Below are 27,850 nucleotides of genomic sequence, written 5' to 3' on the forward strand. Positions count from 1 at the left end.
CCCAGCTGTACAGTGTGACGAGGGCGAAGAGTGCCGATCATGGAGGGTGGGTTCAGTCCAACTGTCTCTCGGCAGGGCAGCGTGGGCACTTTGTGGTGGGGGTGCCGAGCTCTCAAAAGACGTGGCGCAAGCGTCGAGTGATTGTCTCCGGTGATTGGGAATCGGCACCCGGAGTTATCGTTGAGAGGAGGATTCCTACGTCCTTCCAGACAGTCGGTAGGGTAGAACCTGCCGTTCGGCAGGGTTAATAGTGTTTTTTTTTTTTTTTTTTTTTTTTTTTTTTGGTACTGACCGTTGGTATTTTGGTTTCAGTGTCCTTGAAACGGCCGGCCGCATCGATCAGAGAGATTGAAGCAATCGAGAGGGTGAGAGCGAAGATTGCCGAAGAAGATCGGTTTTGTAAGGAGCTGCTCTACTTCCGGAATCTGTTCAAGGCAGGCCTGATCGGTAGGGCCGAACACGATCGGAGGGTGAAGGAGGAAGAGGAAGAAGAAAAAAGGCAAAGTAAGAGATGCCGTTCGGCAGGGTCGGTGTTTTTTTTTCTATGCTGCCGTTTCCTTTTTGACTTCGTGCTTTTCCTGTTTTGCAGTGGCAGGAGGGAGGCCTATGAGCGAGGCGACGAGGAGGCGTCTGGAGGGGCAAGGGGCGCCAAAGACGAAGAAGGTTCAGTCCCCCGGGCCGAAGAAGAGAAAGACGGCAGGGCCAGCGGGAGGGACGTCGGCTGATGAGCAGACGGTGGCTGACCGCCGGAGGGAGAAGAGGGCGGCGGAGGCAGAGGTCGTTCGGGAGGCCCACCTCCAAATGACGGGCAAACGGCAGATCGAGGGTCCCATCGATGTGACGCCGTTGCCGAAACGGCCAAGGGGCCCGAACGAGGGGACATCGGTGTTGATCCCTGATGATGAGGTGGAGGGAGAGGAGGGACCGGTTAACATCGCGTGTCCTCGGAAGGCTGTGCCGTTCATCAACTGTATGATTGACGGTGCTCAGATGGAGCTGGCTGAGCTGGAGCAACTGTCAACGAAGACGTTGCGTGAACAAACCGGTCGGGCCTTCCGTCTCCAAGCAGCGGTAAGTGTAGGATTTGTAGCTTAAGGATACTTTGATTCGGCATGTATTAATGTGTCCGTTGGTGTGGCAGGCTAATATGGACATGTGGCTCTGCGCGAAGCGAGCTGTGAATGCTGCCGAACGGTACCAAAAGAGATTTGAAGAGGGCCGTTCGAAGATCGCTGATGCCGGAAAGATGCTGCAGGAGGCGGACCAGCGTGCCGAGGAGAATGCGGCGAAAATTGCTGAGCTGGCGTCGAAGCTGGCGGCGGCCGAGCTGGACGTGATGGCTGCCCATGAGGCGAAGGCAGCGGTAGAGGTGGCGATGGATGCGGCCGAGCGGTCGCATGCCAGGGAGCTAGTAGAGGAGAAGGCGAAGGCCGTTGCGGACTACCGATCGTCGGAGGAGTTTACACGTTTGGTGGATAGAGAGGTCATGGAGCAATGTGACGACTTTCTCTATCGAGTCAAACGGTATAATGCTGACAAGAAGCTGAACCTGAACTTCCTCCGGGATCCACCACCGCTGCCGGAAGGGGTGACCGAAGAGATGGTGGAGGCCTACAAGGGCGAGGATGCCGAGGCCGAGGAAACCGACGACACCGATTCAAGCAGTGGGGAGGAAGGTCATCCCGGGCCGAGGGCTGCCGTTACGTCTACTGCCGAGCCGTCGACTGATCCTGTGCCTGCGTCAGCTGATGTCGATGTTGTAGCGACCGAAGCCGATCCACCCACCTCGTAGACTTTTGTTTTTAACATTGTTGAGCGTGCCGAACGGCGTATTGTAAAGACAGATGGCCCTTCTGTGGCCCCTTATTTATCAATGTTCAGTTTGTTTCGGGTTAATGTGCCATGTCCCTTAATTCTGTATGTGCGCATGTCGTATGTAGAGTATGTTTGACATAATATTGCTGAATGGTAGTGCCGTATGTATAGAATAGGGAGTTCCAAATTAAACCGATTACAAAAGTTGATGACCGAAGGTGACGACCGAAGGTATGATACAGAGGTGATGACCGAAGGGGCGTTCACTTGTAGTAATATTTGAGATGTTCTATATTCCAAGGGTGGCCGAGGGTTTGACCATCGGTACCACGCAAACGGTAAGTGCCTGGGCGGCAGATGGTGACAACTTCGTAAGGACCTTCCCAAGATGGACCAAGGGTGCCGTCGTTGGAGTCCTTGGTGGCGAGGGAGATTTTGCGTAGTACCCAGTCCCCTACTTTAAACGATCGGCGTCTGACGCGCGAGTCGTAGTAGCGGGAAGTCCGTTGTTTGTAGGCGGCATTCCGAAGCTGAGCCTGGGAACGGTGTTCCTCAATGAGGTCCAGGTTGAGAGTGAGCTGGGCTTCGTTTTGCTCTGGCTCGTAAGATGCCGTTCGGCACGATGGTGCGTTGATCTCGACTGGAACAACGGCTTCGGAACCGAAGGCAAGGGAAAATGGCGTCTCGCCAGTCGACCGTCGATAGGAGGTATTAATGGCCCATAGCGCTTCCGGAAGGAGATCGGGCCAAGCTCCTTTAGCTGTCCCAAGCTTTTTCTTCAGCGTCTTCTTGATGATCTTGTTGATTGCTTCGACTTGGCCGTTCGACTGCGGATGTGCTGGGGAGGCGAAGAACAGGTTGATGCCAAATCGGTGGCATAGGTGCCGGAACTGAGAGGAGTCGAATTGTTTTCCGTTGTCGGTGATTATTGCGTTCGGGAGGCCGAATCGACAAATGATATTCTTCCATACGAAATGTTCAACCCTGGCTGCAGTGATTGTTGCCAAAGCTTCGGCTTCGGTCCACTTGGTAAAGTAGTCGACGGCGACGATGGCGAATTTGACCTGTCCCTTGCCCTGGGGCATAGGGCCGATGAGGTCTAAACCCCATTGGGCAAAGGGCCATGGGCTAACAATCGGAGAGAGTGGTTCGGCAGGCAGCTTTGGAACGGAGCCGAAACGCTGGCATTGATCGCACTTCTGGACCAGGGTGGTGGCATCGGCATGGAGAGTCGGCCAGTAGTACCCTTGCCGAATGGTCTTGAAAGCCAATGATCTAGCCCCAGAATGGTCCCCACAGGCCCCCTCGTGAATCTCTCGTAGGACGTAGTTTCCCTGCTGCGGGGTCATGCACCGAAGCAATGGTAAGGAGTGACCACGCCGATAGAGAATCTGATTCAGAAGGAGGTATCGTGCCGATCGGCGGCGGATAGTCGTTGCTTCAGGTTTGGGGCCAGGCAACGTGCCGTTGGCGAGATAGGCGTGGATAGGATCCATCCAACTTGGATCCTGCCGAACGGCATGTACTTCGAGGTCGGTGGTACTGCGCCGAGTGAGGACCTCGATCGGCACACGGCGCCCTATGTTGTCGTCGATCGCTGATGCAAGGCGTGATAGAGCATCGGCGTGGCTGTTCTCGGATCTGGGGATCTGTTGAACTTGGTACGCAGTGAAGTGGTGCAGCAATCGGCGAGCGTGTGTCAAGTAGGCAACCATCGAAGTGTCCTTGGCTTCAAATTCAGTCAGTATCTGGTTCACGACAAGTTGTGAGTCGCTACAGATCCTGAGTTGCTGAGCGCCCATTTCTTTAGCGAGCCGAAGGCCGGCCAACAGAGCTTCATATTCGGCTTCGTTGTTGGAAGTCCGGAATTGGAATCGGATGGCATATTCGATGGTTGTCTGGTCAGGGGCCTTGAGTACCAAGCCGGCTCCGCTGCCCTGTCGGTTGGACGAACCGTCCACGTAGAGATCCAAAGTGGAATTGACGGATTAAAGATTCCTTCGGTCGGGTGGGCGACTGGTACCGTCGAAGATGAATCGGATGCGGCGTCCTTCGAAACTGGCCCCTCGGACGCGGTTAACTCATAGATGAAATCGGCTACAGCCTGTCCCTTCTCGGCAGGACGAGGGTGGTAGCGGATGTCGAATTCGCCGAGCTCGATGGCCCATTTGACTAGCCGACCGGATGTCTCCGGTCTCTGGAGTATCTGGCGCAGAGGCTGATTGGTGAGGACGGTAACACTGTGAGCCTGAAAGTATGGCCGAAGCTTGCGTGCTGAAAGGACGAGAGCGTAGGCGAGTTTTTCGAGCTCGGGGTACCGAATCTCAGCGTCTTGCAAAGCATGGCTAATGTAGAAAATGGGGAGTTCGATGCCGTTGCCGAAACCGAGAGGTAGAGGATGAGTTCTTCGCCGGGGAGAGGAGTGGATAATAGGGGTGCTCTGCTCATGTAGGCCTTAAGATCTTGGAAGGCGCGATCGCATTCGGCAGTCCAGACAATCTGCCGTTTGCTTCCTTTGAGGGCTTTGAAGAATGGAGCGCACCGATCGGTAGCCTTGGAGATGAACCGGGCTAGAGCGGCGACACGCCCAGTCAGACTCTGAATGTCCTTTTGTGTCTTCGGGACCTGCATGTCGAGTAATGCCTTGATTTTTTCAGGGTTGGCCTCGATTCCTCGTTGGCTGATCATGAAGCCGAGAAATTTGCCCGAGGAAACGCCGAAGGCACACTTGCTCGGGTTGAGGCGCATGTTGTACTTTTTTAAGACGCCGAACATGAGCGAAAGGTTGTGGAGATGAGAATCGGCCGTTCTGCTCTTGACCAGCATATCGTCCACATAGACTTCCATCGAGGTGCCAATGAGGTCGGAAAAAATTTTGTTGACCAATCGCTGGTATGTCGCCCCAGCGTTCTTCAGGCCGAACGGCATGACGTTGTAGCAGTAAAGTCCCTTGTCGGTGATGAATGCCGTGTGTTCGCGATCGGTAGGGCTCATGAATATTTGGTTGTAGCCTGAGTATGCATCCATGAAGCTGAGAAGTTCATGGCCTGCCGTGGCATCCACCATCTGATCGATCCGTGGCAGAGGAAAGCTGTCCTTTGGGCAAGCCTTGTTTAAATCGGTATAGTCTTGACACATTCTCCAGGCGCCGTTTGATTTTTTGACTAAAACCGAATTTGCCAGCCAAATTGGGTAGGTTACTTCCTGGATGAAGCCGATGGTCTTCAGTTTGTCTACTTCGAGCCTCATTGCCTCATACCGTTCGGCATCGTAGGCCCGCCGTTTCTGCCTGATGGGTTTGAAAGTGGAGCAGATGCTGAGCTTGTGGCTGATGACACTCGGGGCGATGCCGGGCATATCGTCGTATGACCAGGCGAAGACTTCTGCATTGGTTTGCAGGAAGGTGATAAAATCGGCCCTGAGTGCCGGACTCAAGGTTGTACCGATTCGAACTTGTCTGTCCGGTTGTGCTTCGGAGAGGGTGACTGGTTCTAAATCTTCGGCGGGTTGCGCTTGCGGGGTTACAGTCTCATCTCGGGGGTCATCTGGTTTGTCCGTCCCCCTGCCGTTCGGTACGCCCAAGCTGGTGGCGACCGAGTATGTTTCGCGAAGCGCAGCCCTTGCCGATTCCTTGGTTGCCGAAACGTAACACGTCCGTGCACTCAATTGGTCCCCTCGCACTTGGCCGACGCCAGCGTGTGTGGGGAACTTGAGGAGGAGCATGTGTGGTGACAGCATGGCCTTCATTTTTGTGAGCGCCGTCCTGCCGATGATAGCGTTGTATGCCGTTGGGCAGTCGACCACTAGAAAATGGGTGTAGAGGACCGTTCGTCTGGGGATGGTACCGACAGCGAACGGGAGCTGGACACTGCCGATTGGTTCAACCACGTCGCCAGAGAAGCTCAGGAGAGGGGTGATATCCTTGTTCAGATGCCGAGGGTCCACGCCGAGGGCGTTGAAAGCGTCGGCGAATAGCACGTTGACCGAACTGCCGGTGTCGATGAGGATTCGGCCTACGTCGAAATCCGATATATCAGCCCGTATGATCATAGGATCAGAGTGGGGGAAGATGATGCCTCGCTCTTCTTCTTCAGAAAAGGTGATAGGTTCCCAACCGTTGCGTTGAATTTTGTCATTGCGTCCTCCCGCCACGCTGAGGATTTGTGGATGCCGTACGGCACGAACGTAGTTTTTAACGGATCGGTTGCTGGCTTCGGCAATAGGCGCCCCTCCACTGATCATATTGATCTGCCGATTCAATGAGTTATCCGTTGCTGGCTTGGTGTTTAAATACTGATCCAGCTTTCCGTCATTGATGAGGCGTTCAACGATTTTGCGCAGCGCGATGCATGATTCCGTATCATGGCCGTTGTATTGGTGGTACCGGCAGAAGACACCGGTGTCTTTTTCGCTCTGGCGAGGGAGTTTCCGATTGTTCGGCTTCGGTATCATATCCCCTTCGGTCAGGAGAACTTGCTCATAAGTGGTGTTGAGCAAAGTGAAGATTTCGTCTGGCCGATTCCCCTTGTGGTTGCCCTTCTTGTTGTTGTCCTGCCGTTCCCGGAAGTTGTCCTTCCGCTTGTTTCGCTGAGTGGAAAAAGCAGGGACAGGGGGTGCCGTTCGGTAGGGGGCCTGGTTTGCCGATCGGTCGACCGGGAATCGGTCGTAGTTCTGCGTTGGAGGCTGATCGGTCAACGCCGTTTTGTTTATTGGGGTCGAAGCCGATCCCTTGGAGTTGAAATGCTCAGCCTTGGCGTGGATAGCCGCCTGTTTCATTAATTCGGAGTAGGTGGTCCAGTTGCTGCTGTGGACCAAATAACGAAACTGAGACGACCGAAGGCCGCTTTTGAAGGCACCGAAGGCCGCCCTGTCGTCAGTTTCCGGACATCTGGAGTACTCATGGCTGAACCTAGCCGCATATTCCCTCAACGGCTCATCGTCTTGCTGCCGAACGGTATATAGATCATCGGCGGAATATAGGCGATCGGTCTGAATCATAAAATGGTTGAGGAAGGTTTGCTTCAACTGATTGAAATTGTCGACCGTGTCTGGCTCCATCCGATAGAACCAATTCAGAGCGGCTCCGGTCAGGGTGGAGGGGAATAGCAAACATTGGCCTTCGTCCGTCAGTCCTTTGCAACCCAGAGCTGATTGGAAGGTATGAATGTGGGTAACGGGATCTTCGACCCCCGAATAAAACGATATGCGGAGTGCTTGGACCTCCTTCTCGTGTCTGAATGTCCGGATTCGATTGGTGAACGGCCCTGGCTGTACCGTTCCCCATGTTGGTGTCCGAGCCTGGTCTTGTTCCTTCTCGATGCGAGTCATCTTCTGTAGGAGGAGACGAATAGTCGGATCGGTAGATGGAAGATCGTCACCAAAGGGTTCGATCGCTCGGTTCCCTGTGCGTTGGTCAGTATTGTGACCTCGCCTTCCTTGGTCTGCCGTTCGGCTGGGGCTTCTCTCGTAATTTCCTTTTCGCCGATCGTTGTCTTGGTTTGATCGGTGGCTGTGGCGTCGTGCAGAGGGCCCTGCCGATGAGATTGTGGTTCCTGGGGATGTTGGAACATAATCTGATTCGTCCGTCTCTTCCAGGCCGATCGCGCCGTACCTCTGGCGTAAGGGGGATTTTGGTCCAAGTACCTCCAGGCGTGGATCGTCTAGCTTCGCCCGGACCTGGATGGGCGATGACTGCCGTTCTCTGCGCCGATCGTTGATCCTCTCGCGGCAATCAGAATAAACGCGATATTCGGGATGGCGTTCCTTCGGAGTGGGCACGAACAGTCTTCGGGAGACAGTTGGTCCGTTCGCGGCCTGCTGCTTCCCTCTATCCTGGAAAGTGGGCTTTCGTACGCTTTTAAACGATTTCTCCTGCCGAAGCTGTGTGGCTGGTTCCCGATCGTTCTGCAACTGGGCGGAGAGTGTTTGTTGTTGATGCAGTTGCCTCTGGGTGTCATCCAGTTTGGAGGCGAGAACATTGTTGTGCTCCTGCATTCTTGCCATATCCTGCTGTAGGGTCTCCATCCGAGCCTCCAGGGTGGTCGGTCGAGCAGGTGTCTGAAGCAAGGGAGTTGGATTCGGCTCGCCAACGAGGCCGAGGATGGGGCCATCGGTAGGGAGGGCCGAAGATGGATTCATTTTTTGGTCTCAGAGTTCTTTGTTTTGAGATATGGGTTGATCGATAAGCGATTCCCACAGACGGCGCCAATCTGTTGGCGCTAAATCTTGAATAGATAGAGATGAGTGCAACTTACAAGTGGGATGGACGATCAAGAGATCGATTGGGTGTTGGATGCCGATTCTTCCTGTCCTTGGATGCTGATCCTGAATAGAAGATAAGCGAAGCTCGTAAAGTCTATGGAACCGGTGTGGAACCAGCCTAAGACCCTCCGATGCTCGAGTAAGATTGTTTTTAAGAGCTCTTGCTGTTGACTATATAGTAGTATAAAAGTCAAGCTGAAAAGTCTTACCCCTGTATTGTAGTGGGAGGGGCATACTTATAGAGGGCATTTAGTATGCTCTTAGCGCTCATTTTCGATGTGGGACTCGTGGGAGGGCCCTATGAGGTTGACACGAGTCCTTAGATATTTCAGGCGGGTGCTTCGAGGTTGATTCTGCAGAATCGGTAGGGAATACCGATTGTAGGCTGTGTTGGGCCCTGTAATGATCTTTTGCTGCTTTGAGACAATATCATCAGTAGCCTATGCCGATTGTCCGAGGCCTTGGGTGCTTGGGCGAGTTTATGAGATCCACGTGTCGTTGTACGAGTGGAGGGTCAGATATGGTACAAACAAAGGTGCAAACTTTCATAAACCTATCAAGATTGGGACCTAGGTTGAGAGTTGCATGAATCTCTAGCTTTTTCTTGGTTCCGCTTCTATTTGATTTCATATAAGATATGTATAGGCTAGATGATTTGTTCTCTCATAGCTTCTAGGGATTTTAGAAATCCCTACACCTAATTTTCCCTTCAAATAATGAGTGTTATGTTTGAGTCACGCAATATGGATTGTTTCTACCACATTGAACTTCCTTCATGGGATCTCCAATTATAGAAGTTAGGTTACCACCTTAAGGTGACTCCCTTATGGACTAAAGCACATCCCCCTCGACATTTAGCATGAATAACCTCCACGAGGCATGCATATCTTGGCAAGTCATTTAATTTATTTAGCCTTCACAAGGCATATAAAATGTAGGCCATATCTTCAATTCCTCCATATCTTTCCTATTCTTGAGGCTTCCTTTTCGGCTGTGGCGCCATGTGTCAATGCCAAGGCCAAGACATACGCACATCCCATGTCTTGCGCCTATAAAAGTGCAAGGTAATCGCCCACAACTTCCTATTGCTAAATTAGAGTCACGATTGGGTGAGTGGGTAGTGTGGTGGTGGTTGCTGGGCTTTTTGTTTCTTTTTCTAATTTTCTGTTTTTTTATTTTTATTAACTTAACAGTGTTAAATTAGAGTTATGTTAGTGTCCAGATGTCAACAAATTAGCTTAGGAAACAGAGAGGGGACAGAGAAATTGGAGCCAGAGGATCTGAACTCCAAGAATAATTGTATACCAAAAAAAGCATCGAAAACCGCATATTAATATTCAGCCACGCATATACGACCTAAGACATTGATGCTAGTTAATAAAATTGATATTCATCATATCATGAGAGTAAAAAGTGAAAAACCTCAAAATAGAAAGAAAGGATGTATACTGATGCCAAGGTGTGAACAGGTAATTCATAAGACCCTGGACAATAAATATAATTTACTTTCCCAACCTCTTTTTTTATTTTAAATGTTAGTTTTCTTTATATACGTACGCATATAAATAATAATTCACAGGAACAACGAAAATAATTCATAAATAAAAAAGGCCTAACATGAAAGGATCAATGAAACTCAAATAACAAAATTTGGCATTATCAAACTGAACTTACAACAAATCCTGCAAATTCAAGATAACTACCAGCACTATCTATTTTATGTTCATACAGGAAGAATGAACAAAATAGAATAATGAAATTTAATTTCTCCACAAATGTAAAAAGGATCTAATTCTCAATAAACTGAGTCTGGTTTCAAAACAAATAATCACAGAAAACTGATACACAAGATTGGGTGTATGCAATCAAGAAGGCATTTTCTCATGAATTGGCGTTTCTAGATTGAATAAAACAAGTAACAAACACAACACAAACTTTGATTTGTAAAGGTCAAAAGACCATGTGAATAAGATCAGGAAATTGAGATTTCTGTTTCAGTTCGTTTTTAGTTTTTTAACAGACATTTAACAGATAATCATAGAAAACATGTCCATTCTTCTCCCTTTGATAATATTAATTGTCAAACTTCAAAACACTAACAATATTAGAATTATCAAGAGTCAAAACTTCAATGCATTAGTTCTGGAGGAATCTATATGAAAGAAACTTAACCGATGCAACTTCACAAGTTCAGGAGACATATGGTTTCACATATATAATCAAACTGAGAGAGAGAGAGAGAGAGAGAGAGAGAGAGATTGAGAGATTTTTTCATTCATTGAGCCATATGAATCTCATTTTTGTACACAAGTAATTTACAGAGTCAATGGCTTCATGGGTGCAGAATTCAGAATCAAATTCTTTGTCAAGGTACTGCAAAAGCAACTGAGCCAAACTAACATTTAGCCTTGAAGCAGTATTCTTAGTATTTATTTCAATCTGGAAAAAGTATCAACTCCTCATTCTGTAATAAATCTCTTAGCAGAACAGATGTTAAAATCAACCATCCGCAGTGCTCTGATGATTACAATCATCTACATTAGGTTGATCCGTCGACTGGCAATTGGGTGCCGTTTCTTCTAAGCAGATGTCTGAAGCGATATCAGCATCACCGCATTCAGATGTAGATCTAGCATCCATGTCCTTTTCCGGACAATCAAGTTGCATGCATTCAGCAACTTCACTGCCGTAATTTTCCATGTCATGACTGCTCCTACTTGACAATGTTAAGTCTTCTTTCTTCACAATATTGAATACAATCCCATTATGTATCCTTTCAGGCTGCAAAAGATCACCTTCAGTCACCATAATGCTCGAACCATTTACTGAAACCATACTTCCAAAATCCCTCTTATCGAATTTAGTGCTTTCGGGACTTCTGTCAGGTGTTGTACCCCTTGGGCTTTGATAATACTGATTATTGCCTCCCATCTGAAGTGTCGCTGAGTTAGGAATAGCCAGAAAACTTCTGTTCAGTTCAGCATCAATGTCCAAATTTTGGACAAAGTCGATGAATTTATTTGCTGATGTTGTTCTCATTAAAGGTCCACCTGATCTTGTCCAAGAATTAACGTCAACGCTCTCAGATTCACTGTCACTTCCATCATGTATATTACGGTGCGTTTGAAAGTTTTTACCAGAAGGAATTGCACTGGTGGATGCACCAATACCTTGATGGATTGAGGAAGCACCATCTCCAAAGTCTTCAAGGGAACCACTTGAATTCTCACGAGCAATACAATTCCAAGAAGGAATTCTTCTTGATGCACTGAATTTGACCGTAGTAGCTAGGCCATGAGAAGAAGCTGCAGCTCTTTCAGCACTCCTTTTGAGTCTGCGCATGTGGTTGAGAATTACAACACACTCATCAAGAGCAAGCTCAATGCCACAGTTTGCTTTTATGGCCGAGAGCTTCTCCCAAGTGCATCTTCTACCTTGGTTGGCTGCCTTTTGAAGTTCAATATATGTTGGATTTTGTATAATTTTAGAGTACTGGTAAATAGGTCAGAAAAACAAATGGCTAGTTAGTCTCCATGTAAAGGATTATTCGAATTGGTCCACAAGAGAATTGGTCCACAAGAGAAAAACAAAAAATTCAAAATACTCCAAAAAAACTTAATTTTGTAATACTTTGTTCAATTTAACCCAATCCAAAGTTAGTTATACTTTAAGAAATTTGTTAAGCAAGTACTATAATGTAAGGTTCCATGAAATAATGGCCAAGCCTAATTCAGTAGTTAATGCTTTCTCCCCGTACCTGAGCAAGTGTGGCAGGCATAACAACAGTAACGTCACCCTCCCAATCTTGAGCAAACAGTTTCGCAATTCCGCCTAATGGAAAACCAAGTTCCAGGATCTGGTTACATCTATGTTTCACCTCCATCTCAGCAAGATGAGCAAGCTACACAGTTAAAGACTAAAATGGATTAATTCTCATGTCATCAGAATATCGAAGTAACAAAATCATGTGACAGAATCCAAATACGATATTACAACCAGTGGGCAAGAACAGATAAGCAATCCTAGCTCAATGTCTATTCCTTTCAATAAGGTGCTTGCTGATAAACCAAGATGATAGACTACTGTAATTTATCAAGATTGTTTTTGGCAAAGCCATTGGAGCTGCAGTCCATAAATATGTGGCCTGATGCTGAGATCAAAAGAAATATTTCCTAAGTCAGTAAATTCTAACCACAAGTTGAAACTAAATGGATTTCTCTTACTGAAATCCAAACCACATGTTGGTGATGCAGCCAAGAATTTATCATAAGCTGGTATCCCAACTGAGGATAACCTTTTTTTTTTTCCGGCTTACAACTGAGGATCATCTTTAGTGCTTGGAGAATCATACAACATTTCACCAGCTACAAAAAAACTTCACTTTTTTCTTCTAAGTTCTACGAAGTTGTTAGGTATGGAAGAAAAACAGAGAAAAGCAGTAAGAAGGCAGAAACAAGTTGGTAAGGCTAAGACCTTTCATATTCGTAACAAGAAAAATAAGACTACACAGACAACTAAAACCATTGGACAAAGACAATAATTTTAAAAAGAATCTGAATTGAGGTCTATCAATACATACCTTGGCAGCAAAGTTGCCTCCACAAGCTCTCACAAATTCCTTTAGCCTTAATAATGGTGCAATGTGAGGATTTGCCTGACTGACAATAAAATGATTAACGTTGAACAGTTCTTTCAGCTGCATCATAGGTAAATCTATCTCCAAGCTACCATCCCTCCATCTACGCACTGGCATTGACCCTTCCTCTGGACCCAAATTAAATGGAGGGTGATAAGGAACAATCTCTCCACTTCTATCTTTTGCCATTAGTTCCTGAGCCTCAAAAAGGCCTGGAAAAGCACAAGAAGCTGTCACTGCACTCCATATAACAACATGAGGTGAAGTCAAGTAGTTAAGGCATCTAGGTGGCTCGTGCTTCCTTGGGGAGCAAACAGTTATCCCAAGAATTCTACCAGTCATGTCATAAGCTTCTTGGAACGTAAGATTACTCGTTAAATGCCTTAACATCATTTGCAACTGCCTGATCTCATGAACTGCCCCGCGTGTCATGACCCTCTTGACAACTGTAAAAATCCCACCCATCTGATCAAAAAACTGCAATGAGTGCCAAGAATCCTCAAAGAAACTTTGGAGCTCAGGCCAAGACCTAGTGGCAACAACAGCACACATAATGGACCCCACACTAGAACCAGCAATTATTCTTGGCAAAAGCTTATGTTCCACCAGCGTTTTAACCACACCCACATGGAAAGATCCAAGAGAAGCGCCCCCACTCAAGAGCAGGGCAGTTCTCCCAAAAGCATGTCTTGTTTCATGCATGAAAGCAAGCTTCTCTTCCAATGAGAGCTCTTCTGAGTCTGAATCACAGACCATTCTCAACTGAGTTGAGACCTCATCGATGTATTCCTTTATGAGTTTGGGAACATGAAGTTTCTCCTTGTGAAGCTCAGAGTTGCACATATTACCCAGATTTCTAACAAGATCTGCTCGCATGCAGAACATTATGTCTCTGAGAGAACCCTCTTCACGACGGTGGTGGAGCTCTTGAAGCTTATTCCTAACTACTTCTTCATCATAAAGGTCTGATTCATTCATCTTTGGGGTCTCTTTATCAAGCATCCTAGCAGCATGAGCCCACTCCTCATAAGTCAATGCAGTTCTCATCATATTTCTCCAAAATTTCCTCCGATAAGCCATTTCAGCCTTGACTTTTACATTTGTGTATCGCTTCAACAAAAAAGCAATAATTGTCACCATTGCCAATATCCCTTGTGGATTTCGAGGATGCAACCATGAGAACATGGGCGCCAAAAAGTCCCTGCATCTATAGATGAGACGCAACAATGTACGAAACATTTGTTGCCTCAACTGTGACATTGACTTGCAAAATAAAACCCTGAAAGCAATAGTCCGACCAACAATGGTTGAAGGTCCAATAGGAAATGGATCAACACTGGCCTCATTGCTTATATCCATTTCTTTCGAGTAAGTAAAATGTCTGTATTTTTGTCTTTGTAGCAAAGGTATATTTCCTTGGTCAACAAAGCTGAAGGGTTATAAAACCTACAACAGCTCTTATAACTACAAATGTGGTTTTAGCTCTCCAAGTTTACAAAAGAATGAGGAGGGCAATTGAATGACAAACGAGTCTTGGCAGTAGAATCTCAAATTGAATCATACAGAATTAAAATAGAAGTCAATGAGATATGATTCCAAAAGTTCAATTAAGATTTATCTATTGCTTCAAGCTTTAGCTCAAATGAAATAAAACGGTACCCAACAAACCAAACAAGGAAAACCTAATTGTAAATTAAATATCAGTTACCAAATTCTCCAACCGCTTTAAATCTTGAAGCTTTCCAAATTCCAGAGAAATCCCCCTCCAAAACCAATGGAAAAGTCACAAACGTTGACCCCAAATCCTCAAATTGCCAACACCCACCAGCTCAAAAGCTTGGTGGGTTTCCAAAACCTGCCCAACCAAGCCCCAAGGAACCCCCAGAATTTCAAATCCACAAAATTCAACCCAGAAAACTTGATCAGCAAACCAAACAAAAACCCACCTCCCAAATCAGAAACCCAACTGGCTTTTGCCTCAAATTCTCAGGAGCAATAAAATTAACAGCCAAATCGATTCTCAGATCAGAACCCAAGTTTCTAACTGCCTGCTAAAGGAACCCCAAGAGATTGAAATTCCAAGCAACAAATAACAGGTAAACGAACTTCAATAAATGGAACCCAATACACCAATAGATTGGATTGGATGGGATTTATGGGAAGTATTGGGAATTGTGAATGGATAAAGATATCAACATGATGGTGACGCCGCTCTGATGGGTATGAATTGGATATGGAAATCTTTTTTATTAAAGGCGGATAAGGTGGCGGAGAGACCACTCCGCGACCTATCCGACAAGACTATATTGATTGTTGGAAGCTTCTATTTATATTGCTATTTCAGGAAAGTGACAAACAAGATGGAACGCCAAGAAAACGAGACGAAACAAAACTTCGAAATTTTTTTGGTTGATTGTAAGAAAGCAGAGGCTTTGATTTCGCGTAAACGAAAGCGCTTTTGGTTGCGTACAAGCTAAAAACAATGGCGTTAATGATGACGACCGAAAAATAGAAAAATTCGACATTATAATTAGAATTATAATATAATAGGAATTCCACATATTGTAAACGGAAAGATTATGTTGTTACATCGGATGGAGAAATTTTTTTGGTCTGACAAATCTCCTTGCAATCTGTGGCTCCCACAACACCGACACTTTGACACAATATCCCTTATGTCCTCATTTCTCTTTTCCTGCTTAAAACTCTTTAAATTACCAAGGTTTTTTGTTTTTAGGGTTTTTTTTTTATTTTTTTTTATATCACAAATAGTCCTTGAGGTTTGTCAAATTATCACCTTTGGTCCTTTATTTTTTCGTGACATTATTGGTCCTTCATATTACGCCTCACACATCAATTTGGTCATGCCGTGAAGTTTCGTCAAATTGATGATGTGGTATGTATGTGGTGCCCACATATCCAATGAGATCATGCCACATGAATCTAAATAAAAAATATTTAAAAATAATAATTTAACATTTTTTAAAGAAAATAAATATTTAACATTTAAAAAAATTATAATTAAAAAAAAAAAAGAGAACAAAAACAAACTCAGCCTCCTCCTCATTCCCCTTCCCCTTCCGTATCCCCCACCCTCCCATTCCCCTCCTTCCCCTTCCATCTTCCCCATCCTCCGCCTCTTATCTATCTGTTCCCACCCTTAGCTCTCTCTCTCCCTCCCTCCTCCCCCTTCTCCCGCAAACCCCATTGACCATAGACCCTTGAAGGAAACATTTTGCATTTTATGACTTGGAATGAATTTAGCCCCAACATATAACACAAAATTGTTCTAAATGGCGGATTCATTTTGCTTATTCAAGTTGAGCTAAGCCTATTAGGTTGGACCCATTTTTGGCTAAGAAAGATGATGTCTCTTCTACACATCAAGAACTCCAAGTTGAAATGCTAAAAACCCTAACTTCAAAATGTCAAACTGTGGCTTAAATAGATAACAAGAAGATGAGGAGAATGGGAATTTTAGTCATAGTGTTTCTTGGGCTCCTCTTGGGCTCATTTAACTTGTGTTGTCATACAACACACGTTCCTAGTCCTGGACCCATTGGGTCCTTGGGCTATTTTGCCCTTTGGCCCAAAATGCCTTTAAAGCCCAAATTGAGTCCAACTGTCAAACTAACTTCACAATTAACATTTTAATTGTGATTTGTGACTTACCATTAATTCAAAATCCTTAGTCAGAATAGTTTGACTTGGTCAACCGTTATGGTCAAATATGTTGACTTTGACTTTGACTATTGACTTTCAACGTCTTATCTTCTTTATTTGTTTCTCAAGTTTACTTTATCTTCATTTGTTTCTCTAATCACAGTTCTCGATGTACAATCCGTAAGTTCCTTTTAGCAAGGTAGTAGGTTGACTCTGTGAGTTGATTTGTGAAATCTAATTAATTCTTCCTATTAGTAAGGTCAATTATGATTGAACATTTTAGGACTTCCACAAACCATGATTGACGCCTAACAACATGTCATGGTTATCCGAGCTAAAAAAGGTGTAGGGAAGAACCTATTCAAATTGGAATGACCGTGCAATTGAATCCTTCTCTTGTACAATACTCCTTATTCACATTATTAGATAATGAAATCTAATGTCGAATATCCTAATGTGAATTATTCCTTTATATGATTATCCTGGTAAGATTTGAAAACTACTTCTTTCAAATCTTATCCACCACTATGTGCAGAGATTTGATCAATCATATCTTTGGAGTATTCTCTCTCCTTACTGAGAGTAGAGATTATTTGTTGTACATTCATTTGTCTTCATGACTTTATTGAAAGTTCTGATAAACACTTTTAGGTCATGTTTCCTACAACATTATTGTATAGTTCCCTCAAAGACAAACAACATAGCCACAAGACATTTATGATGTTTCAGGTCTAAGGATTAGTTTGCACCATTGCAATCTATGAGTTCTAGTTTGACATGTGAGTAAAGACTTCTATTTTAGAACTCATATATTTGATCGCATTTAGTGTACTTGTTCTCCTGCAAGCATCTACACACATATCTAGGTGTCGCTACCGTCAATGACTTGAGACCTCATCATTCTCTACGTATAGAGAAGATATCTGGTCTTGGCGGAATATCAACGCCCAATTGATACTTCTATGACCATGAATATATTTAGGATTATGGACTATGATAAGTGTCAATGTATGCAATCTCACTGCATAGTTATCATGTCCACTTATATATTCCTAGAACTATAGTTGTTTTACTGTTATGATAATATACCAATATCTTTCTCTTCTTTGATGTTGGATAATGTTGTTGTTGAAAATTTTGTCTCATTCCAAAAGCATTGGGTAGAATTTATACTTGTAATGATATTCTGAGCATTGACACATTGAGTAGAATTTATACTTGTAATGATATTCTGAGCATTGACATTGCGTTCATCTTCGTCGGAGTTGTTGTATTATACTGAAATTTGGTATAATATTTAGGCGTGCAATTACCAAATCGTAAGGGAGGTTTTGCAATTAGTGTACGTACTTGGCATGCAATTGGCAAACTTTTGCATTTTCAGAATGCAATTACCAACTGATTAGTCTGTTATTACAATTACTGTAATGAAAATGCCATGATATTTGTAGCCTTGCATTTTGTTAATAGAAATGCAAGAGGTACTTTGATATGTCATTTTTGAATCTACTTACCAATTGTTTAATCCGATTTTGCAATTAGTATGTTCTTCAATTTTGAGAATGTAAATACAATAGATGATTTGTGGATGCAATTGACAAACAGGTAGTTCGAATTGTATTATAGTCTTGAAATTGACAAACATGTAGATACGAATTGCATTATAGTCTTGCAATTGAAAAACAGAACAGTCTCATTTGCATTCCAATGGCGCTATTGCCATTTTCTGTGTGCAATTACAAAATGTAGAATATTTTATTATTGACAAATCCTTCATAATTAATTGTATGTTTATACTTCTACTAAATGCAATTGATGTGTAGCCATTTATTTTCATATTAATTAAACCATGAAAGGCATGTTGCCTATTTTCAGGAAATAGATGCAAAAGTAAGAAAAAAAAACAATGGAAATCAGGGTCAAAGCTTCGTACCTAACAATGAAGGTTATTTTGCGGAGGCTGAGTCACTAGAAGAAACAGACAATATCCCATCTTTGCAGCATTTGAACAACATAACAAAAGAAATTACTGTGACTAGCGGACACTATGAGCATGATGAGTTATACTTGCAAAATATGAGCATTGTTGATTTAGAGGGAAGGGAGTTTGCAAAATTTGAGGAAGCATAAAGATTTTATTGGAACTATGCTTTTGCAATTAGTTTTAGCATAAGAAGAAGTCGTTTGAGACGTAGCGATGGTGGGGTTGTGATGTAATATCCTACATTGACCAACAGAGAGGGGGTGATGTGCCGTATATGTACATGCCCACCTCTATCTAGCACAAGGCCTTTTGGGAGCTCACTGGCTTCGGAGTTATGGGAACTCCGAAGTTAAGCGAGTTTAGGCTAGAGCAATCCCAGGATGGGTGACCCACTGGGAAGTTGCTCGTGAGTTCCCAAAAACAAAACCGTGAGGGCAGCGGCCCAAAGCGGACAATATTGTGCTACGGCGGAGCCAATCCGGGATGTGACAGAATGCTATCAGAGCCACTCTGCCGTGTGGTGCTAGTGTGCTGACGAGGACGTCAAGCCCTTAAGGAGGGTGGATTGTAACATCCCACATTGACCAACAAAGAGGGGGTGATGTGCCTTATATGTGCATGCCCACCTCCATCTAGCACAAGGCCTTTTGGGAGCTCACTGGCTTCGGAGTCATAGGAACTCTGAAGTTAAGCGAGTTTGGGTTAGAGCAATTCCAAGATAGGTGACCCACTGAGAAGTTGCTCGTGAGTTCCCAGAAACAAAACTGTGAGGGTAAGGGCCCAAAGCGGACAATATCGTGCTATGGCGGAGCCGATTTGGGATGTGACATGTGATAGGAAGATAATGGGTGTGCTTGGACGAATAGAGAGGATATGGTTCATACACCAAGGAAAGAGACTAGAGAGAATTGTCACATTCACGTGAGGTGCCTTTTCTTCGTTCCCACTTATGTGTTACGGAATCCGACATTGCACAATATATTTCTATGAGAAAAGCCTCTATTAAAACCAGTCGGACATACAACTATATGGTTGACCAAGCAGGCGGATACATGAAAGTGGGGTTCACTAGTAAGAGTTTATATAACATGTTGGATTTCGAGCGTCGACAAGTAGTATTGGATGGTGATGCACAAGCAACAATAAGCTACATGAATGCCAAGGCAATAGCGGACCCGAAGTTTTTTTGCATGTTTGGTGTAAATGAGGAGAATAGATTGGCAAATTTGTTTTGGAGAGACTCTCAATCTCTACACAATTATTGTTGCTTTGGGAATGTGTTGATATTTGATAGCACGTACAAGACCAATGTATATGACAAGCCTTTAGTGGTGTTTGTTGGTGTAAACAACCATAACGTGACTACAATTTCTGGTTTTGCATTTCTTGTTGATGAGACTGCTACTATATATTGTTAGGTACTCATAACTTTTTTGAAGGACAAGAAGCCTGTATCTATTGTCACAGACGAGGATGAGGCAATGCGCGTTGCGATTGATGAAGTTTTTCCTAATGCACATCATCATTTATGTTCATGGAACATCATGAGGAATGTGAACTCCAATGTGAATAACCCATAAATTGTAAGGGAGTTTAGCTATTGTGTGCATGGTGGTTCGACACTAATGACGTTCGAACAACGTTGGCAACATATGATAGATACTTATGTTCTAAAAGGCAATTGGATCGAGATGATGTACCATAAACGGAAACGATGGGCTGAAGCATATTGCTTGGGACTTTTTTTTGGTGAGAATATCACCACACATGGGTAATAGTTTTTCTATTTACGAGGGGAATTAGCGGTTGTTGGAAGTGATTATCTTAAAAATTTATAACAAATTAAATAAATAAAAAAGAAAAATACACTGAAAAAGGCTATGCATTCCTTACAACAAATCCGTTGATTTTAAAGGTCTAAAATCATGATTCTGCATAATTGAGGGATCAAAGAAGCAAAAGTGTTAGCTTATCAAACATTAACTAGTGTTTGGTGTGTTTACAAACTAATTTAAGTTTTTGTTGTCACTTTGAAATGTTTCAGGTATGTTATTAGACTCTTCATCGTTTTTTTTTACCTCATAAATATCAATTTGTGATTATCATGATTAAAATCTTGAGTTTGCATTTGAAATAACATTGAAATAAGAAGACATTTTCGGTTATGTGTAAAATTTAGTTCAATCACTTGGTCTTTATTTTAGTTAAGGCATGTATTATGTTTTTTGATTCGTCATAATATTTTTTTTCATCCAAAAGAATATTTATATGTTTTCAATTTAGGATCATAACTATTTGTATGTTGGTGTGCTTGAATCATGGGATAAGGTTTTACATTTCAAGGAAGCCACATTTACATACAAGTCATAGGAAGACTTGAAAGCTACATTCAAACACCTTATTCGGTTGGAAGTGGGCGTCGAGGACTCTTGATATATGATATATCTTAGGATTGTAATGAGATTTTGGAATTTGTTACATTTGTATTTTACTAATGATAACATATATTATTTTTCGGACAACAATTTCTCATTGGAATTTGTTTTTAATATTTCTTTTACAACATATTCGTACATTATGATAACTTTTTACTCTTGATAATTGCTATAAATGTAGTCGGAAAAATATTTTTTCCAACACACTTTCATGTTGGAAATGCCCAATTTCGACAGATTATATTTATCACAAATATTAATTTAGGATCGGAAATACTATTTTCGACAAATAGCCTTTGGTCAAAAATATATCATGGCAAAACAAAAGATCTCAATAAAAAACTATTTTCGATAGTTGCATAAGTATTTGCGACCAGAGATATGGTTGGAAATGAATTTGTATAGTCGTTTTGAAAATTCATTTCCGATAGAAATTTAAGCAATATTGACAAAACATGGGCGTCAGAAATACATTATTTTCGACGGAGTGGTCGAAAAAAAACTATTTGCAACTAGTGTTTTTCCGATGACTTCCAACGGCAATTTGCTGTCGAAAAATGGTATTTTCGACGACAAAACGCATTTTCCGACCATCAATCGTCCTCGCTAAAGACATTCTTTTTTGTAGTAAGACTCGATGAGAAATAGATTGCGGTGTACTACTAGAAAGAGCAACATCTTAAGTGTTCATGCAAATTATTTGAATTTAATGGAATTCCGAATTGTCATATGTTTGGAGTTATGAAATGTGATCATACGGACCAAATACTTCCGGTCTTAATAATAAAGAGATGGACAAAGGATGTAAGATGTGGGAGTCAATTTATAGTCAAGTCGGATGATGTTCCCAACGAAACTGTTCAAATGGCTAGGCTTGGGAGTGAATTTATCATCTGCAACACACAATGGAATTCATTTTTTATCCAATTATTGCAAAGTACTTGTCTGCTAGAGAATGACGCTGATTGTCTTCATATAAATTTGTTGATTTTGTAAGGATAACATATCAGTCTTTTCAAGTGTCATATGATGAGGCTCTAAATTTAAAATCAATCTTTTGTCTTTATTTTTTTGTTTCGTACTTTTATTGGTTAGAAAATTTAGTTATAGTTCCCAAGAAATTTTATGGATTTCATATCCCTAAGATATTTATGTTGGTTTCGCTATTGTCTTATGTTGTTGTTGTGTGTGTTTTGTTTTGGCGTTCTTAGATCCTTTACTTACTCTTACTTACTTTTCTCTTTGTTTGTTATATAATAACATTTTGCAGGTGATGGCATGCATAATTGAATCACTGTGCTGCTTAACAAATCAACACAGGAGTTGCAGAGCCTCCATGGCCTCTTTCCCTGTTTTGGTAACAGTAAAAAAAAGAATGCCTTTAACGAGGGCAATTTATGGTCAAAAAAGGCGTTTTGTCGTCGAAAATACCATTTTTCGACGGCAAATTACCGTTGGAAGTCATCGGAAAAACTATTTTTTCAAGGGCCATTCCTTTGTCAGAAATAAATTCTAGACCCGTGACATATTTCCAAAGGACAACATTTTTTCTTCGGAAAAAACACTTTTACTGAAGGAATTTGGGGGCTTTCGGAAAAAGTTGGTCGGTAATGAACCTTTTTTTTTTTTTTTTGCAGTGTCTTCCAAATTTGGGAAATTTGTAAACACAAGGATCGTCATTGTTTCTTACGGGTTGCATGAGAAATAATTTTGGCTCCTTATTCATCTAATTTCTTATCAAATTGTATATGTCGTGAGTGAAAATAGAATTTGCATCCTCATTTCCTACGGACAACAATTTTTCATCGGAAAGAACACTTTTACCGAAGGAATTTAGGGTTCTTCGGAAAAAGTTGGTCGGCAATGGACCATTTGTTTTTGAAGTGTGAACTTATTTTAAAATTTAGTGTTAAAAGTTTTATCTAGTGTAGTTTTTCTATATCAAAGACTAATGTTGGAGAGAACAAACGACATCATGAATTTGTTCTTTTGACAAAGTCGGTTTAACCATAAGCAATGACTTAGGTCTCCTCCTATTCCGTTTCTTCGTCTCTCCTTCATACCCTAATGGCTAACTCACCCCAACCCCAACCGATAAGGGAAAAAATCAAAGACCTTTGGGGTAGAGTGCAAGATGCGAAGATGATAACAATGAGTTATTTAGTCACTGCTATTGAGGCTGGAGCAAAGTACTTGCCTGCTAGAGAATGACGCTGATTGTCTTCATATAAATTTGTTGCTTTTGTAAGGATAGCATATCACTCTTTGCAAGTGTCATGTGATGAGGTTCTAAATTTAAAATCAATCTTTTGTCTTTTTTTTTTTTTTTTTTTTTGTTTCGTACTTTTATTGGTTAGAAAATCTAGTTATAGTTCCCAAGAAATTTTATGGATTTCATATCCCTAAGATATTTATGTTGGTTTTGCTATTGTCTTATGTTGTTGTTGTGTGTGTTTTTGTTTTGGCGTTGTTAGATCCTTTACTTACTTTTCTCTTTGTTTGTTATATAATAACTTGTTGCAGGTGATGGCATACATAATTGAGATTGCTGGAACAAGTTGAAATTAAGGAAGTGTATCCAATTGAGATCTTAATGGACCACAAAGTTCGCTTCCCGAAACACATGAGTGAATGAGATAATCTGGAAGCAGGGAATAAGAGATCTCACATTGTCAGCAATAGTGAAAAGTCTCCATGGAAACTAGATGTCTCCAGTGATGGCTTCGATGGCAGTGCCGTCATCGTCAATCCAAGGCACGATAATGTTGGGCTGAACCGAGCCTTGGATTTCTCGGCTGTCTGCCGCGCAAATCTCACGGCCTGGAGTTCCGGGCCGAGGGGATGTGCGTTAACACGGGATTTCCTGCTTTTGGGTGAGGTGCGGTTGTGCGCGGGCGTGCCAGCACGGTCTACCGTGCGTTGATGTTTCGATGAGTGTTGGATGGATAAGTGGTGCGCCTGTTTGATCTGTCTTTCTAGTCAAACGATTGTAGCCGAGAGAGGAATTGGTCTCGGCTGTTAGGTTCACGGCCTGAACTACAAGGCCGTTGAGTGATGGTGTTGGTGGTGGGTTTTGGGCGGTGCTCCGGCGCGCTGCTCAGGGAGCGACGGTCGTGTGATATATGGGGTGAGTGAACGAATAACAAGGATGGTGCTCTGGCGCCTTGAAAATCAAGGGTCGTTTGATATATTGATGAATGAATTTTCCTTACAATCTACCACTACTCCTAGGAAAGCAAGTAAAGATATTGAAAGTGCATTACAGGAAAAAATAAGTTGCTCCGTGGGAGGCTTTGTTTTGGTGTTGAACCCTTTGAATGTAGCTCGAGTCTTGTATTTATAGGAAGAGTCCCTGGATGAGTAATCGAGGCTGAATTTACGCGTAGTGGAGTCTGATTAGCGCAAGTGGGCAGTCCAATCGACATTTGGGATCGTGAAGCATGGTGGTGAGACCCCAGAAATCCCGGTGAATCTCGGCCGCCGCTCTTGATCGTGGGTTCTGAGCCTCTGGCTGTGGAGACGCATTTATGGCCTGGATAGCTGGTGAACCAATATCTCAGGCTGTCAGAATTCTTGTGAGAATGTCCACGTCTAATCACTCTGATCTCCATCACCAAATCCTGACTTCAGTCACTTCCCACATTCCCTCATGCATTAAATGCTTCTTTGTGGCCAATGGGTTTGCTGCATTAAACAGGCACTACTTCATTAAATGAAGCCTGGGACCTTGCTGTCACGTGATGATTTGCCTTTAATGCCTTGGCCGCAATTTTCTTCGGCCTCGGCCTTGGCCAACGCTTGAGGCCGAGATGATCATGCCTTAGCATTTCCTCTTTTATTTTTAGGAAGGCGAAATACCCTGGCGAAACGCTGCGTTTCAGCTTCTGCGAACTAGTGTCAGGGCCGAGAGAAAGGGCTCCTTCGGCCAGCTTATGGCCGTGATTTATCAGGCACAAACATTGCCCCCACATCCCTGGATCCTTCGGCCTCGGTATGGGTAGGGGCCGAATGGATTCCAAGGGATGGACCCTTTGCATTCCTTCCTGAAGTGATTGACAACTGGGGCATTAAATGCGCAGGCCAGTCGGCGCATTTAATGCTTCAAGCACGTCGCGCGGGCCATCATTGCCCAGGGCGTCGCTTCGCTTTGTCAGAGGAAGCGACGGCCTCTGGGCTTTTGACACGTCGTTGTGCCTCCAAAAACCCATTAAACCTTCGCACCCCCAAGGTTACCAGAGAACCCTTCGTGAGCTTGCGATTTTTTCAGAAACTACAGACCTTATTCCCCCTTTTAAACACTCACCTTAAACTTGCTCCAATGGCCTCCAACACCTCCACCTCTGCTGAAGTTCGGTCCCAAACTTTCCAAACTGAATTCGAGGCTATTTGCCGAGATATTTAGGGTTCGATCCTCCCTGACATCATCACGCCCTGGGCCGATGACGATGGCGCCCCCACTGATTCCTGCGTTCTCGGCCCTTCCATTAATGGCGGAATGCCAGAGAGGCTTGTGGCCCACCTGAAGAATAATCTGGTGGATCTCTCGGCCTTCGACGGGGGAGACTTCCAGGACTGGAACGTCCTCAGGCCGCAGCAACAGTGGCCAACCATGACCCCAGACTGGGAAAAATGGCTGCCGAGGATGGATCATTTCTTCGGTTAACAATGGAAGGATCAAGGCATCTACCACTTGATCAAGCTATTTGATCGGCCGCTCGTCATGGATCGGTCGCTCTTGGCCGCGGCCCTGTGCTTCTGGTCGTCGGCCACCAACACCATGAACTTTCGGTTTGGCATGATGACGCCGACCGTTCTAAACATGGCCGCCTTGTTCGGCCTGTCCCCCCTTAGCGTGGAAGTGAACGCCGCCCTCGTTGCTCCCGAGGTGGAAGGGAGCTTTAAGGCTACGTGGCCTACTCTTGCAAGAGTCGCTGGGAGCAAGGCGAAAAACATGCTCAACTACTCCAGTTTCTACAGCAACTTCGGCGTAGAAGACAGTGATGAAGACGACGCCGTTGCCCCTCTCGGCGAGGTTGAACACCGAGAAACTGGAGACCCAGAAATCGGCTAAAAAGCTCGTGACTTGTTAGTGAAAGTAGAAGAAACGACTGGAATCGTTGTCACAACAAAGAATCACTGAGTAGAAAGAGAGGAGTTTTGAGACTCGAGTTCAAGGATTTTCTGGAAAGTTGAGAGAGAGTTTTGGCAGAGCTTGGGCGTCTGAAAGTTTTGTAAGCGTAAGAAAGAACGAAGAAGGCTGGGTTTTTATATTGGTGCTCGAAGTCGAAACGAACGGGAGTGGCTCTCTCGAACAACGTAACGTTCTCTCGAACGACGTAACGGCCTGGCGACATACTTGAACGTGCAATGACGTGTCGAAGCCCTGGAGTCCGTCGTTTCAGTTGATGAGACGAAACGACAGCTTGCGCGAATCAAGGCAATGATGGCCTGAACAACGTGCTTGCATATTAAAAGCGCCAACTGTCAAATTCAAAGGAATGTAAAGGGTCCATCCCCTGAAATTCATTCGGCCTTTATCCATGTCGTGACCGAAGAATCCGAGAATGTGAGGGCAATGTTTGTGCCTAATAAATCTCGACCGATGAAGCTGACCGAAGGAACTTCCTCTCGGCCCTAGCGCCTACCCATAAGCCGAACGGGGCAAGTCGTTGTTCGCTTTCTTTCGTAAAGACAAAGGTGAGCTGTGAAGGAAAAGCCAGAACGACCTCAGTGAATCAGGCCGAGGGCCAAGGGAGTGATAGCTCCTCAGATACACGACCAAGATAGGAAAGTCAAGTGGCGTCGCCACGTGGCGTCAAGGTCCCACGCTTCATTTAATGAAGTAACGCCTCTGACTACAGCAGAAGACCCACGTCACGTAAGAGCGTTTAATGTGCAAGAGGGGAGGGGAAGTGATTGAAGTCAGGATATGGCGAGTAAAATCAGGGCGATTAGGTGCGAAAATCTTACGACTTGTAGGATTAAGTCACCAACCATCAAACCAGGGCATTAAATGCTCCTCCAAGGCCTGAGATGCAAAGCCCACCATCAGGGCGGTGGTCGAGATTTATGGAGGTCATACCACTATACTTCACGTCCCTAAACGTCAGTTTGACTACCCACTATCTCTGATTAGCCTCATCATGCAAATTTTCAGCCTGATTGTCTTCTCAAGACCTCCCCTATAAATACTGGGCTTCAACTACGTTTAAGGGGTTCAAACACCAAACACAAGCCTCCCACGGAGCAGATTATATTTTCCTGTCATTTACTTCCTGTCATTTATCTTCTTGTAATGCATTTTCAATACTTTTACTAGCTTTCTTAGGAGTAGTGACGGTTTGTAGGAAAATCCATTCATCAATATATCATACGACCCTTGATTTTCAAGGCGCCGGAGTACCACTATTGTTACTTTTTCGTTCATCTCATATATCATACGACTGTTGCCACCCAGCAGCGCGCCGGAGCACCACCTAAAAACCTACTATCAACACCACCGTTAACGGCCTTGTAGCTTAGGCCGTGAACCTGACAGCCGAGATCAGTTCCTCTCTTGGCCACAATCGCTCTGATTAGAAGTCAGACTCAAACAGGCGCACAACTCATCTATTGACCCAATCGCATCATCCTCAAATGCACGGTAAACTGTGCTGGCACGCCTGGGCACAACCGCACCGCACCAAAGAAGGACGACTCGTGTTGATGCAGATCCCCTCGGCCCGGAGCACCAGGCCGTAAGATTTGCGTTGGTCAACAAGATCTTAATGGACCACAAAGTTTGCTTCCCAAAACACATGAGTGAATAAGATAATCTAGAAGCAATGAATAAGAGATCTCACATTTTTAGCAATAGTGAAAAATCTCCTTGGAACCTAGATGTCTCCAGTGATGGCTTCAATGAGAATTTTAGAGTCATCTTCCACAACAATGTTTTGGATATATTTGGTTCCAACGAAGAGCAACCCATCTAGCGAAGTTTGTCCCTTCGCAATAAGGACATCAGTTTGGCCAATGTTCCCAGTTCCTGCATATAATGCATGACCAGAGTGATGT

At 44.0% G+C, this 27,850-nt stretch overlaps 2 protein-coding genes across 2 annotated transcripts; one reads left to right on the plus strand and one right to left on the minus strand.

Moving 5' to 3' along the window:
* Positions 1-289: 289 nt before the first annotated feature.
* On the plus strand, positions 290-1,792 carry LOC148293180 (uncharacterized). Its single transcript, XM_088244098.1, has 3 exons — positions 290-504; positions 590-1,071; positions 1,142-1,792. Coding segments are annotated over exons 1-3 (1,134 nt in total). The 5' UTR covers positions 290-503.
* An 8,537-nt stretch (positions 1,793-10,329) lies between these two features.
* Positions 10,330-15,151, minus strand: SDP1 (Patatin-like phospholipase family protein). Its single transcript, XM_021974340.2, has 3 exons — positions 12,656-15,151; positions 11,834-11,977; positions 10,330-11,568 (listed from the first exon to the last, which is right to left on the minus strand). Exons 1-3 carry the CDS (start codon positions 14,069-14,071, stop codon positions 10,576-10,578), a joined length of 2,553 nt encoding a protein of 850 aa, XP_021830032.1. The 5' UTR covers positions 14,072-15,151; the 3' UTR covers positions 10,330-10,575.
* Between the last annotated feature and the right edge of the window lie 12,699 nt (positions 15,152-27,850).

The sequence above is a fragment of the Prunus avium genome, chromosome 7, assembly GCF_965620075.1.
Source record: "Prunus avium chromosome 7, drPruAviu1.hap1.1, whole genome shotgun sequence".
Classification (NCBI taxonomy): Eukaryota; Viridiplantae; Streptophyta; class Magnoliopsida; order Rosales; family Rosaceae; genus Prunus; species Prunus avium.

Excerpts from the sequence above, each read along its gene's own strand:
- LOC148293180 (XM_088244098.1), top strand. Across the intron at positions 1,072-1,141 it reads CCTTCCGTCTCCAAGCAGCG|GCTAATATGGACATGTGGCT; the intron begins GTAAGTGTAGGA and ends TTGGTGTGGCAG.
- SDP1 (XM_021974340.2), bottom strand. The coding sequence starts at position 14,071 with ATGGATATAAGCAATGAGGCCAGTGTTGATCCATTTCCTATTGGACCT. Across the intron at positions 11,978-12,655 it reads GAGGCAACTTTGCTGCCAAG|CTTGCTCATCTTGCTGAGAT; the intron begins GTATGTATTGAT and ends TTAACTGTGTAG. Across the intron at positions 11,569-11,833 it reads TGCCTGCCACACTTGCTCAG|TACTCTAAAATTATACAAAA; the intron begins GTACGGGGAGAA and ends CCTATTTACCAG.